Below are 13,948 nucleotides of genomic sequence, written 5' to 3' on the forward strand. Positions count from 1 at the left end.
CCTCAACCTCTTTGAGTGTCTATTGTCAACAAGACAAATAATAACAAGTGTTGGAGAGGATACAGAGAAAAAGGAACCCACATACACTGTTGGTGGGAATGTAAATTGGTACAGCTGCTATGGAAGGCAGTGTGGAGGTTCCTCAAAAAATTAAGAATAGGATTACCATATGACCCAGCAAACCTTCTCCTGGGTATATACCCCCAAAAATCTCAAAACATTCATCCGTAAAGACATGTGTAGTGCGATGTTCATTGCAGCATTATTTATGGTGGCCAAGACATGGAAACAATCAAAGTGTCCTTCAACAGATGATTGGATAAAGAAGATGTGGTACATATACATAATGGAATACTACTCTGCCATAAGAAAAGATAAAATACTGCCATTTGCAACTACAGGGATGGAACTTGAAATTATTACGCTAAGTGAAATAAGTCAGACAGGAAAAATCGAGAATCATATGACTTCACTCATATGTGGGATATAAAACTGAAAACAACAAAGGAACAAGATAAACAAATAAAGAAATAAAAACTCATAGACACAGACAGCAGTTTAGTGGTTACCAGACTGTAAGTAGGGAGGGGAGATGGTAGAAGAGTGTAAAGAGGGTCAAATATACGGTGATAGAAGATAACTGACTCTGGGTGATGAGCACACAATGTGATATACAGGCATGTATTATAGAATTGTATACTTGACACCTATATAATTTTACTAACCACCGCCACCCCAATACATTTATTAAAAAAAAAAATTCTAAAGCAAAGTAACTTGCCAGAAGAACTGGCACCTCAGCACTAATATTTAAGCTCACCAGTTTCAATTCTGTGGCTAATTTTCTGGGTCAAAAATATACATTTTCTTTACAAAAAAAGGAGATTTTTATTAAAATCCACTCATAAATGGCTTTACGCTATGCCTTAACATATGTCTTGAACTTTTTTCAAGGATTGAATTTATTTGAGAAGTTCATCAGATTTTTATTCTGGACAGGACACAGATAAAATTGTATAAAATACATATACTTTCAAATGTATGTTTTGAAAACACAGTGAAGATGTAAGTACCCAAATCTGGCACCCTTAAAAGATTTCTATGCCAGGGAGAAAACAATTACCAACAAATATTTATTGAGTACCTTCTATGCACATTACATGCATAGGGATAGGGGCTGGGGCCACAATGTAAAGAAATATATTACAATCTGTCCTCACATAAAGATCAGGAGAAAATAAACAGGCACATTCGATACAGAGTAAGCAGAGCCACTATAGAGAGAAGCAGATGCAAGGAGGGGCTTCCAACAAGTTGCCATGGTTTTCCAGAGAAAGTATCATTTTAGCCTTTGAAGCATAAACAAAGCAACAGTGTGAATTAGACTGTTGATGGAGAAAGGGAGGAGTAGACTTGGTGGTGGGGATGGGGGGTATCACTTTGGGAGGAGTGTAAATGTCTAGTCAGGTTGTTTTGTACACTTGAAGCTAATATAATAAAAGAAAGAAAGGAAGGAAGGGGGTAGGGAGGGAAGAAGAAAGGATGGAAGGAAGGAAGGAGAGAGAGAGGGAGAGAGAAAGAGAGAGAGAGAGAGAGGGAAGGAGGGAGGGAGGAAGGGAGGGAGGGAGGAAGGAAGGAAGGAAGGAAGGAAGGAAGGAAGGAAGGAAGGAAGGAAGGAAGGAAGGAAGGAAGGATTCAGGAAGAGGGAACACTATCTATAAATGCATCGAGGCTAGAAAAGACATGGTGAGTTTAGGGCCCTGCAAGTGGCCTAGTATTGCTGAAATAGAAAGTGAGCAGGGTGACTGATAACAGCTTAGGTTTAATATGCCCATCATGTGGAAAGAAAAGAGGTTAAATGTTAGACTGCTAGACAATATGAGGAGGTTATTGGCAATATCAGAGAGCCCATGATACAGTGATGTCTTTGATATCACTGTGACCCTTGCTATTAGTTGATCAAAAAAAATTAGGTAAAAACAAAACAATTATATTTTAGCAACAGAGAGAATGAATTGTTATGAATTTATCAATTTAATCTTTGTAATAGACATCCAAGTATAAATATATCAATTAATAACATTAAAAAATATACTGACTTACAATAATGAAGGTGAATTTTCTTGGCTTTGTTATAGCTACTCCAAGCATGAACTGATTCACTATCATCTAGAATCTACACTGTCATTTCATATTTCTGTTTCATAGTTGTTTTCTGCTTTATGACCATTGTGATCACAACTTTTCATCCAAACTGGGTCATTTTTGAGAGTGAAAGAGGTATTATGAATAATTACTCAAGGTCAAGAGGCATAAATATGAACTGTACTGGGCAAAACAAATGTAAGAGTCTTATTTCAAATGTGCATTTGATTTTAAAGTATGATTAAGTGATTACAATTTTTTAAAAATTAGAATAGTGCATTGATATGGAAAATTCTTTCCTCTTTTAATTGACATGTTTTAAACCTTTTGTACTCTAAAGTGGGTGAATTACTCCATTTTTGTCTTTCTAGCTTCACCTTTACATTTTTATTTGTCAGTGTACTGAATAAACCACTGGCAGAAATACATGAAATGAAGATGATAAATTTCTAAATCATGACACTCGCCAGAGGTTAAAAGTGCATGTAGCTTTTTAAAACAGAATTCTTCTTCAAAGTCTAGGAGAAAATACTTCATTTTATTTTACTTTTCCTTAGCTTTGGATAAAGAAATTGGGATCAAGTCCAATAAAGAACTTTCATGGCCAATGAAAAATGAAGCATTATTAAAATAATAAAAAATAAGGAAGGTGGAAGACTTACTACAGAAGAGAACTGTCAGATTGTAGCATTTCAATGGAACCCTACACAAAGCCACAATATTCAGCTATTATTCAAGCAGGTGGCACATTATTATTCTTACAGATTGATATCTTTGGTTATTATCCTCTTGACTGCACGCAAAACACAGTAATTTTAATCTAATAATGTCTGTAAAAACTTCCATTAATAATGTGAAGTGTTGTTAAAAATAAAAAATCTACAGCCTATTCTAATTGATTTTTAGGACAACTGACTTTGATAATAAAGGAAAACAATGGATTTCATATTTCAAATGAGGCCGTTTAGAAATAGTGCTTTGTCAAGTTTCTTACTGCCCACAGAGGGAAGCACCACATGGCTCCAGGTAAATCGACAGTAGACAATGGATACACATTTTGAGTTTTATATAATCCAATGATTAAAATAAACGTGGTCAATGCAAGAAGATGAATCTCATGCATGCCCATTATATACAAATGGTAAAAGAAGTTTTTTCTTTGTCAAATGACTCCCAAATCACCTACTGAATGAAATCCAAGGAAATTGCAATCGCACTTAAGGCTCTGCCTGTGGTCTGGCTCTATACCCCATTTCCCTGTTAACTGCTTGTAGCCTCTTATGTAATGCCTCCAAGCATTTACTTCTGCTCTTCCTTATGTTCAAACATATTTTCCACTTTTATTTATTGGCCAAACTCTTCTAATACAGGAAAAGTGAGCTTGGGGTAATCTTCAGAAAATCTTCCCTGAGTCCCCAGATTCATTTAAATGTGTCTACTTTGTGCTTCATCAGCATTTTCCATGTGTCTTTCTATTAGAAGTCGATGTAGTATACTTGATTTATCGGCTTATGTGACTCTTTACCCTTCTAGACTACAAATTATTTAGGGACTAAGGACCAATAAATAAACACAGGATCTGGTATGTATAATATAATAGGAGCTAACAAAAATATGTCCTAATTTGAGGAAAAATTAAATGTGTGTCTCCATATTATTGTTTGAAGTTGCACTGAGAGATAGCAAGCCAGACAACCATTTCTAAGCAACTGCATTTGGCGATGTGAAAAAAATATGACTTTAGCTTATGTAAAGTTAAATTTACACCTGAATTCTATTGTTTATTAGTGATGTAACTCTGAGCCAATCACTTACTCCGAGCTTTAGTTTCCACCTTGCACCAATTAGCATACTATGAAGTTAAGGCTATAATTCAATGAAAAATATACACGAAACACTTTGTACAATGTACATGCTCAGTAAGCTTCCTTACCTTACTTCCTTTTCCTTTACTACATTTAAGTAAAAAAAAATAAATCCATAAGGCTACATTTCTATAGCTTATTTTTGTATGTGTAGATATGAAAAAGTTATATAACACACACCAGACTTTCTGTGTCCTTTCTTATGTTCATTCTTTTACTCAGAATGCCCTTTTCCCAGCCACCATATCTACTTCATAAATTCCTACTCTTTTTTTGCTGCCCAGCTCAAATCTCACCTTCTCAATGAAGTCTATCAAAATTAATTGACAGATCATGTAGGTTTCCACAGCATCGTTGAACTGATTTCATTATTAAAAAATTAGGTATCATTAAACCAAAATTATAATGCTAAATGGATTCCTCTAGCTTTGTAAATTTTTCCAGTCTAGAATCATGTTTCAAAATTTAAAAAAAAGAGAGAGACATATAATAAAATAATTTCTGGACAAGTGAGATCTTTTTGTCTTTTTGTTAGAAAGAGCAACAACATTTAAAAAATAACACATTATTAAAATAAAAACATGCAAATCCATGCACATTTAAATATATGCATTAAATAAAGATTAATTCCTTTTAGTAAAAATGAAATTAAATGTTAAAAGATGTAATAAAGTATAGAATGCAGAATTAGATATATTAGACCAGGGCATTTACTATATACAAATATATTCACTATTTGAATCACATTGTAATATAAAAGTTTATTTTAAAGAAAACCAACTATGTATTAAAACTGCTGCACTTTACATTTGTAATGAAAAATTGGCTAATTGCTATCCAAATTATTTTTAATATTTATAATATTAAAATGTCTAGAGGTGCCTCTACAGGTTTCTTGATAAGTTTATAAACACGAGGAAGTAAGAAATTAGTTTAATTTACCTTAATAACCAAATCAAATTTCTGGTAAAAGTCTCTGTTTACTGGCTCCAGGAGACTGAGTTCTGCAGTCCTAGGGTGCATATGGAAGAATCGTGGGTAATCCTCAGGAGTCCCTGAAACGCATTAAGATTTCAGTACATAATTGAGAACAATAAGTAATATGTGTATCTGCTATATCTATTTCCCTTCATTAACTGAGAAACAAATTCACAATTTCATTAGTAAAGTAAGTTCAAAATTAGGCAGTCTAGGGAAAGCAGATGCAAATGTAGTGTATAATTAATTAGTTTATGAGTAAAAGGATGGAAAATATGTCTTGTTTAGATAGTTTTCCAAATAACTTTTATTAACAGCTCTTAAATTATTTGTAACTCCATCACATGAAAAAAGCTATTAAATGTAGGGAGATCAAATTTTGAATTCTAAAATTGTATTTTAACTACTCATAAATCTCAGTTATAGCCTGCATGGTCTTTCAACATATCTTGTAATAAGCAATGACTAGTAATTTGTACCAAATATCAAGATGCTTGGAAATTAAAATGAGCATATTCTGTTCCAGCCAAGCAAATGCTTTTCTTAAGATAAATATCAAACTATATCAACTATATTAAATGAAAATATTTAAAAATATTACATAAAATATTTTGATTATACTTATAATATCTAGAGAGGATATTTCTTAAATTTTAGTGAGTTGAAAATATTTCTTCTTGCAGAAATTTCCTTCAGTTGTCATCTCCTTTGTATACTGTGACATTTTCCCGAAGTGAAGAAAAATAAATGTCAAATACTGTAACTTATAGTATATGCATTTGGCTAAACAAAAACCACAAGAGTAAAATCACATAGCCTCCCATTATTGAAGCTACTCTGTGCTAAATATTTTATTTAAGTAAACATCAAAAACTCTGCAAATCATTCCCATTTTACAGAGGAGGATTTGAGAGCTTTGAGATATGAAATAACTTGTCCAAGGTAAAAGAGACGATGTAACACAAAACATGCCTTAAAATCTCGTTTGCTAGAAGCCAAACATATTCAAAAATGAGTTTATTGGTACTACTACTTTGTTTCAACTGTGAGACAAAAAGAGAAATTCTCCTGGGTATTATGTTAAGGGAGGGGGAGACAAAAATTACACTGGTAAAATAGACTTGACAATCCAAAAATAGTCAAAATCACGCATGAAAATTTAGCATATGATAAAGGAGTTATCTCAAAACAGTAGGAGGAAATGGATTTTTGAATAGGAACATTTACTTAGTAGGAGAGCATTATAGAAAATGATACAGTTGCATCCATTCTTCATACATATACTAGAGTAAACTCCAAATAGAGAAGCTATTCATTCACAATAAACAATGAAAGAGTATAAGTGCCAGTAATAGATGAAAACACAGATAGATTCTACTCTAATGTGAGAATGAACATAGCTTTCCTAGCTATGACTCAAAATCAAGAAGCGGTAAGTGAAAAAAGAGACAAATTTGATGACATTACAAAATCACATGACAGGACACAATAAACAAAGTAAAACCATAAATGACAAACTAGGGGAAATAGTTGCAATTTACATCAGAGATATGTATATCTATAACATATACAGATTTAAAAATTAGAAAATAAAAATATCAACAATACATAAAAAAAAAAAGAGAGAGAGAGAGAGAGAGTCTGGGCTACAGAATGAACAGGTCATTCAAAGAAAGAGAAAGGCAAAAGACACTAAACCATATACCAAGATGTTCACCTTTACACATGAAAATGAAAAATTAAAATTGAAACCACACTGAAATTCCGTTTCTTACTTTTGGATTAGCAGTGGTTAAGTCTAATAGTCACATTCTATTGGTGAGTCTATTAGAAAACATGTACTTTCGGGCATTTCTGGTGTTATTAAAAGAGTGTTACAAAACCTCTGAGGGAGAATTTATCATAGTCTACCAAAATCACATTAGTATTGTGGGATTTTGGGAAGTGTAGGAGAAACTAGGAACCTATCGCTTTACCTAGACAACAATTACAACAGTGGAATCTGTCTCATGTAACTGTTTTTGAACTCTGGAGTTTACTGATATCTTGTAACTTCTAGGGCAAGGGTTGGACAGTAAATTGTGATTAATTTCTGTCAATTACAGCTTTTAGCACAATAGAAGTTGCCCATCCTCCACCGCTCAGCACCTTGACAAGGCAATTGTTCACCTGTTCCTGAAGCAGCTTGCAAACTGTTTGTGAGAGACAGGCCCTGGCAGAAAAGATCCTGCCTTCCAAATATCAGAGATCTGTACTCTGATGAGTGCTTGCTGATTCTGTTCATAGAGTGCAGGCAGCTGTTATTGTGCTAACTCCTCCTATTGTTGCAAGCTCCCCCACCTCCCCCACCTCAACCCTTCAAGCAAAAGTGAGTCAACTCTTCAGGCTAAAGTGAATTCCAAGGTACTTAAGGAGCCAACATCCTTTCTTTGACCCTTTATTTTTTTTCTCTTTTTTCCCCCCTTTGAAAGCTAGAAATTAAAGATGGTAACATTCAAAAGCAACTGTGTATGGGACAGGTGGTAGATCAGGAAGTCACTGTACATACCAAGGGAAAGGTATAGGCTCAGAAAATTATTGAGGAAACTTTAAGTTTACATTAGTAAACTTTTTTTTTTTTTTTTTTTTAGGTTTACAATAATAAAAATTAAATAAATAAATAAACAGACAAACAAACCGAAACATTAGACAGCAATACCTGATGAAACGGGGGAATATCATTTTCAGAGTTACCATGTTATTAGATTCAAATGTGCAGTTTTCAATACTACAGAGAAGCACAACAACAAAATAAACACAAGGTATACAAATAAACCGGAAAGTATTCCCATTCAAAGAAAAAAGAAATCAACAGGAACTGTCCCAGTAAAACACCTCTCAGACAAAGACTTCAAAACAACTGTCTTAAAGATGCTCAAATAACTAAAGGAAGACATAGAAAAAGTCAATAAAATTATTCATGAACAACATGGAAATATCAATAAAGAGATAGAAAACCTAAAAATAAATGATAAAGAAATTCTGGAACTGAAAGTATAAGAATTGAAATGAAAAATTTACCACAGTGATTTCAAGGCAGAGTTGAACAGGCAAAAGAAAGAATCCAATGAACTCGAAGATAGAGCAATGGCAATTATTGAGTCTGAGTAATAGTAAGAAAGAAAAAAAAAAAGATTGAACAAAAGTAAATGGTGACTAATGGACATATGGGACACTATCAAACCAACCAATATGCACATTATTGGAGTCCCAGAAGGAGAAGAGAGAGAGAAATGGGCTGAGAGAATATTTGAAAAAATAGTGGCTGAGAAATTCCCAAGTTTGATGAAAGACATAAATATACACATCCAATAAACTCAATGAAATCTGTGTAAGATGAATTCAAAGAGACTCACATCAAGACAGATTATAATCAAACTCAAAAGACAAAGACAAATGAGAATCTCGAAAGCAGCTAGAGTGAAGTGACTCATTCATTACATGCAAAAGATCCTAAGTAAGATTATCAGCATATTTCTTATCAGAAACTTTGAAGGCTCAAAGACAGTGGGTCAATAAACATCAAAGTACTACCGTGTTTCCCCGAAAATAAGACCTAGCCAGACAATCAGCTCTAATGCGTCTATTGGAGCAAAAATTAATATAAGATCTGGTATTATATTATATTATATTATATTATATTATATTATATTATATTATATTATATTATATTAGACCGGGTCTTATATTATAGCAAAATAAGACCATGTCTTATTTTTGCTCCAAAAGACCCATTAGAGCTGATTGTCCAGTTCGGTCTTATTTTCGGGGAAACAGGTAAAACAAAAACTGTTAAAAGTAATCCTATATGTGGTAAAACTGTCCTTTAAGAATGTCAAAGAAATTAAGACATTCCCAGATAAACAAAAGCTGAGGGAGTTTATTATCACTAAGACCCACTGTGAAAGAAATGTTTAAGGGAATCCTGTAGGTTGAAATGAAAGGAAATTGACACTGTATGAAGAAATACAATTCTCAGTAAAGATAAATACATGGGCAGTAATAAAAGTTAGCATTATAGCAACAATGGTTTCTATCTGCACTTTGTTTTCTACATAATTTAAGACACTAATGCATTTAAAAAAATATTAGTGTATGTTTTCAGGCACACAATGTTTAAACATGTAATTTTGTGACATCAACAACTGAAAAGGGTAAGGTTTGATCTATGAGCTAAGAGTTTGTGTATATTATTGAGGTTAAACTGGTATAAATTAAAGTTAAAATGCTATAAATTTAGAATGTTAAATGTAATCCCCAAGGTTAAAATAACGGAAATAGTTATAGAATACAGAAAAGGAAATAAGAAAGGAATCTGAACACTTCACTACAAAAAAATCAATAAAAAACAGAAAACAGTAATTCAGAAAAATGAGGAATAAAAAAACTATAAGACATGGAAAACAAAAAGCAATATGAGAAATAGTGTCTCCTTATCAGTAAGTACTTTAAATGTAAATGAATTAAACTCTCCAATCAAAGAGAAAGATTGGAGAATGGATAAAAAAAGTGAACCAACTATACGCTATCTACAAGAAACTGATTTTAGATCCTCACACCAATGGATTGAATGTGAAAGGCTGACATATGCAACAATATGGATAAAACTTGAGAATACTATGCTAAGTTAAGCAAGTCATAAAAAGACAAATACTACATGATTCCACTTGCATGAGGTACTTAGAGTAGTTAAAATCACAGAGACAGAATGTAGGGTGATAATTATCAGTGGTTACAGGGAAGGAGAAAATAAAGAGAAAATACTCATGTTTAATGAGTATAGAGTTTTAGTTTTATAAGGTTAAAAGGGCGCTGGACAGAACATTATGAATATAATTAATACCATTGAACTGTACATTTAAAAATGGTTAATATGGTGAATTATATTTATGTGTATCTTACTACAATAAAAAATGGGAAAATTAATATTAGTATTTAATTTTTGACCCAGAAATTCCACTTTTAAGATTTTTTGTTTGCATTATAATAATAATACAAAACAGGTAATCACCTAATATACATAAATAGTGGTCTGGCTTAATAAATGGTGATATGTACTCAAGTGGATGTAATTAAAATATAAAAATGAATAGTGAGTATCTTTACCCATTACTATAACCCTGTCTTCAAATACATTAAGTGAGACAGCAATTTGGAGAAAAGTGCATATAGTATGCTAACTTTTAAGAATATGAATATATATATATATATATATATATATATATATATATGGGAATATATATTATATATGTATATATCAATACATATATATGTAAATATGTAATGATAAATTATAACATTAAAAAATTGTTACATGTGAAAGAGAGGTGATAGGCATAGAAGCTAGATTTAATTAACTATATCACTGTTTTTTTATTCTGGAGCCACATAAATATTATATATTATTATAACACATTAAATTTGAAGACATCTCAAAACATTTAAAAAAAGTAAAAATAAAACAATCAATCTAAATGTTTATTCAGTTTGTGACATAAACACAAACAGAAAACAACTGTCCAGATAACTTTAAAAGATAGTAACTTAGTGTAATATAGCCTAACAACAAAAGAAATTACAAAATAAATTAAACTGCCTATAATAATCATATCGTCATTGTTGTTATTTTAAGATGTTTATGGAAGTATTGTACATAAATGAGTAATTATGTGGTATCCTAATTCTATTGTTCTCAGTGTTGAAAACTGGATTCTTGTCAGAGCAATGGATTGCCACAAACTTATGGAAATTTACAGCTATTCCTCAACTTTTGACATTGTGGACAAATAGGAATTTATGTTCAGTTTCTGTCAAAGGTTACTGATGAATACACCAATAATTTCCTTTGATAGAACAAAAGCAAGTATAACATATAACTTATCTTCAGTTGTTTGTCAATGAAAACCTTCACATGACCTCCGAATGCTGAGTACCTTGCAAAAGATAGGTTATTACTGAAATATAAAATGTTAAAGAACAGAAGCAGATGTCTAAGTTTAAGGACCCTAGAGATTCACTTACATTCTCATTTAAAAATTTGATGTTCATCCCATTTAATGAAACTACACATAATTCATCTAAAAATGTTGCTTCTTTCAAAATACCTCCAAAGCTCTGGGTTTTTTCCATCTAGTTTTTGTCTTGATTTTGATTTTGGGGTTAAAAGTATTACAAGTCCACTCCCCTAGTAATCAATTCACCCGCCACCCATTTTATATAACTAAATTTTTGTCAATAATCTTAACCATGTTTTCATCCATGCTTTAAAAGCACATTTCTTTTTGTAACAAATTATCCCTATGTTAAAATCTATATGATAGATATTACCTCTAATTTCTTGTTATGCTCTCCCATTAGTTTTATCATTTTTTTTTCCTTTAAGCTATTCCATTTTCTTTGTGCATCTTTGATAATTCTAACTAAAAACAGTAAACTTCCTTTGTCCCAATTCCACATCTTCCATACCGCCTCAGGTCTAAATCCATTAATTCCCTTTGCAAACTTCTATTCAAGCTATTTCTGATAAATAATAAGCTCCATTTTGTTGTCCCAAACTTTACCAACAAGCCTGTAATCCCCCTTCAAAAAAATAAAAACAAACAAACAAACAAAAAAACACACACACACAAAAACACAAAAACAAAAAGAACTCAAATTCTCTTTTAATTGTCTCAAAAAATTACTATATCAATAGTAGCCAATTTCTCAACTTAGGAAAATTCTACAAAGATTTGCCTGAGTTGTTTTTCTAACACACTTTCATGGCAGTACTTCTATGGCAGTACTGTAGTTTTTTGTCTACATGCATCAGAGAGACCAAGAAACTATCCCAGATGTTCTGAATCAGAATATCTGAAAAGGAAGGTCAGGAACATACACTTTGGATAATCTCAGGTGATTCTCATGTCCTCTAAAGTTTAAGAACCACCACTTAAGACAGATGAAATGTTCATATCTGTAATTTAAATATAAAAACAAGCACAAAAATCAGAACCAAATTTTTGCTAAATTTATCATAATTTTTCTGATTAGGCCAGTTCAAATCCTTAAATGCCTCTTGAACAATTCTCTATACCTTGTCCACATGATTCTTCCTTGTCTATATCATTGTTATTCGCTCCTGTGTTTCTTTTGTATAGTCCCACTCTCTTATTCACAGCTTATTCCTTTTATATTTGTACCACTGTGATAACCTCCTAAATCTTCTGACAGGCCATTCACTTATAATCACTGGAGTAAATTTCTAAAGTTCCATTTTAATCTCTCATTATCTAGACATAATTTTACCTATTGTTTACTGCAGTCATCCTCAAAGTGGGATACAGGAAAATAACATCAAATTTCTATTTATTATATTATTTAATGGTGCAACTTACATACAATAAAATGTACAGATAAACTTCAATGTTTTTGAACAATTGTATGGATCCATGTAACCATCACCCTATTAAAACTTTATTTGCATATTTATTTCATCCAAAAATAATACAAAAAAGAAGCTTAATAAATTATTAATATTCAAACTGACACTTGGCTGCTACTAGTATTTTTGTAGGGACACGGGCAAGGAATCTTGTGGGAGCGTGGCAATTATAGTGTGGAAAGGTGATACATACAAACTCCCCTGTCTGTTTGCTTTCAGCACATTGCAGTGGGTTTTGCTTTATATCTGGCCAGTTAAATTGACCTGTGTTTTGCAGTATCCATCTTTCCCCACATGGATACTCACAAAAAAATGAGTAAATAGATGGGAAATATTTCTTCAGATCAACCTGAGATTAAAGATAATACTAATGATGCACGCAAAAGTGAACACCAAGAAAGGGTCAGGACACTTACTTCTCAACCTCCTAGTACAAGGGCATAATAAGTCATGTTACTAGGTTGAATCATGAAGATTCAAGCAGACCTAAAATAAAGTCATACTGAAAAATTTAAAGCAATAGAATTATTTGAAATGTGGATTTGTATCCAAGAAATAATAATCAGTGCTCTATGCAATTACTGGGCATTAAAAATTTAATAATAATAAAGCATGTATAATTTTTAAGTATTAGAGGGTTTACTCAAACTTATTTTTAAGTCATGGGATGAGGGATCAAAAAGTTGTTTTTCATCTAAAATGCAACTATCTTAAGCTAACATATACACAAATTACCTGAAGTAGATCAGAAATGGCTACAGATTTTTGCTTTCTATTAAGAAGTAGTCTATTGTCCCGCTCCTTGAATCTGAGATAGACGTGTGCTTGCTTTGACCAATAGTTGATAGAGAAAATGATGCTGTTCCAGTTTCAAAACCAAGTTTTAAGACTGGTAGCTTTCACCTTCATGCTTTAAAAAACCAACAGTTAAGGCTGTTGAGAAGACTAATGAATGAGGCTAGGCCAGATGGAGAGAAGGGGCAAGTGACCATCTTGGATGTCTATCCCTGGCTACTTCCCAGCTAAATACAAACATTTGAGTAACGGTAACTACACCATGTAAATAAAGCAGAACTGCTCAGTCTATCTCAATAAACCCACAGGAACATGAGAAATAATAAATTGCAGCCATGTTAGGTCACTAATCTTTTGCTTTTGAGTGGTTTATTGTATAGCAACAGATCACTAAAACACTACCTATTGTCTCTACTACTTCCCTTAACTTTCTCCAACTTCCATTGTTTTCATGTATTGAAAAATTTTGGTTCATTTCCACAGTTACTTGCTCTGGACTTTACTGTTTTTCCCACTGGCTGTGATATGACTGGAGCAACAGAGCAAATCAACTGTTGAGTATAGTAAATCTTTTCCATAAAGGCCCATAGAATCTGGGGTGTTCTTTGAGAAATAAATAGTTTCTAGTGTATTTGATTTATATCCTGTGTTTTAGAGTCTCTTTGTAAAAGCATTTCAGCTTATACCTTTATTAATATATACT

The 13,948-nt window shown here is 32.3% G+C and overlaps 1 protein-coding gene across 1 annotated transcript in view; it reads right to left on the bottom strand.

Moving 5' to 3' along the window:
- Window positions 1-13,948, bottom strand: part of PCDH15 (protocadherin related 15) — a 1,316,677-nt gene that overhangs the window by 282,683 nt on the left and 1,020,046 nt on the right. Inside the window, exon 13 of the mRNA XM_088791982.1 lies at window positions 4,953-5,065. Coding sequence (XP_088648108.1) covers window positions 4,953-5,065 — 113 coding nt within the window. The remainder of the gene's footprint in view (window positions 1-4,952; window positions 5,066-13,948) is intronic.

Source organism: Rhinolophus sinicus, chromosome 15, assembly GCF_057876585.1.
Source record: "Rhinolophus sinicus isolate RSI-liver-muscle chromosome 15, RSI-T2T, whole genome shotgun sequence".
Taxonomy (NCBI): Eukaryota; Metazoa; Chordata; class Mammalia; order Chiroptera; family Rhinolophidae; genus Rhinolophus; species Rhinolophus sinicus.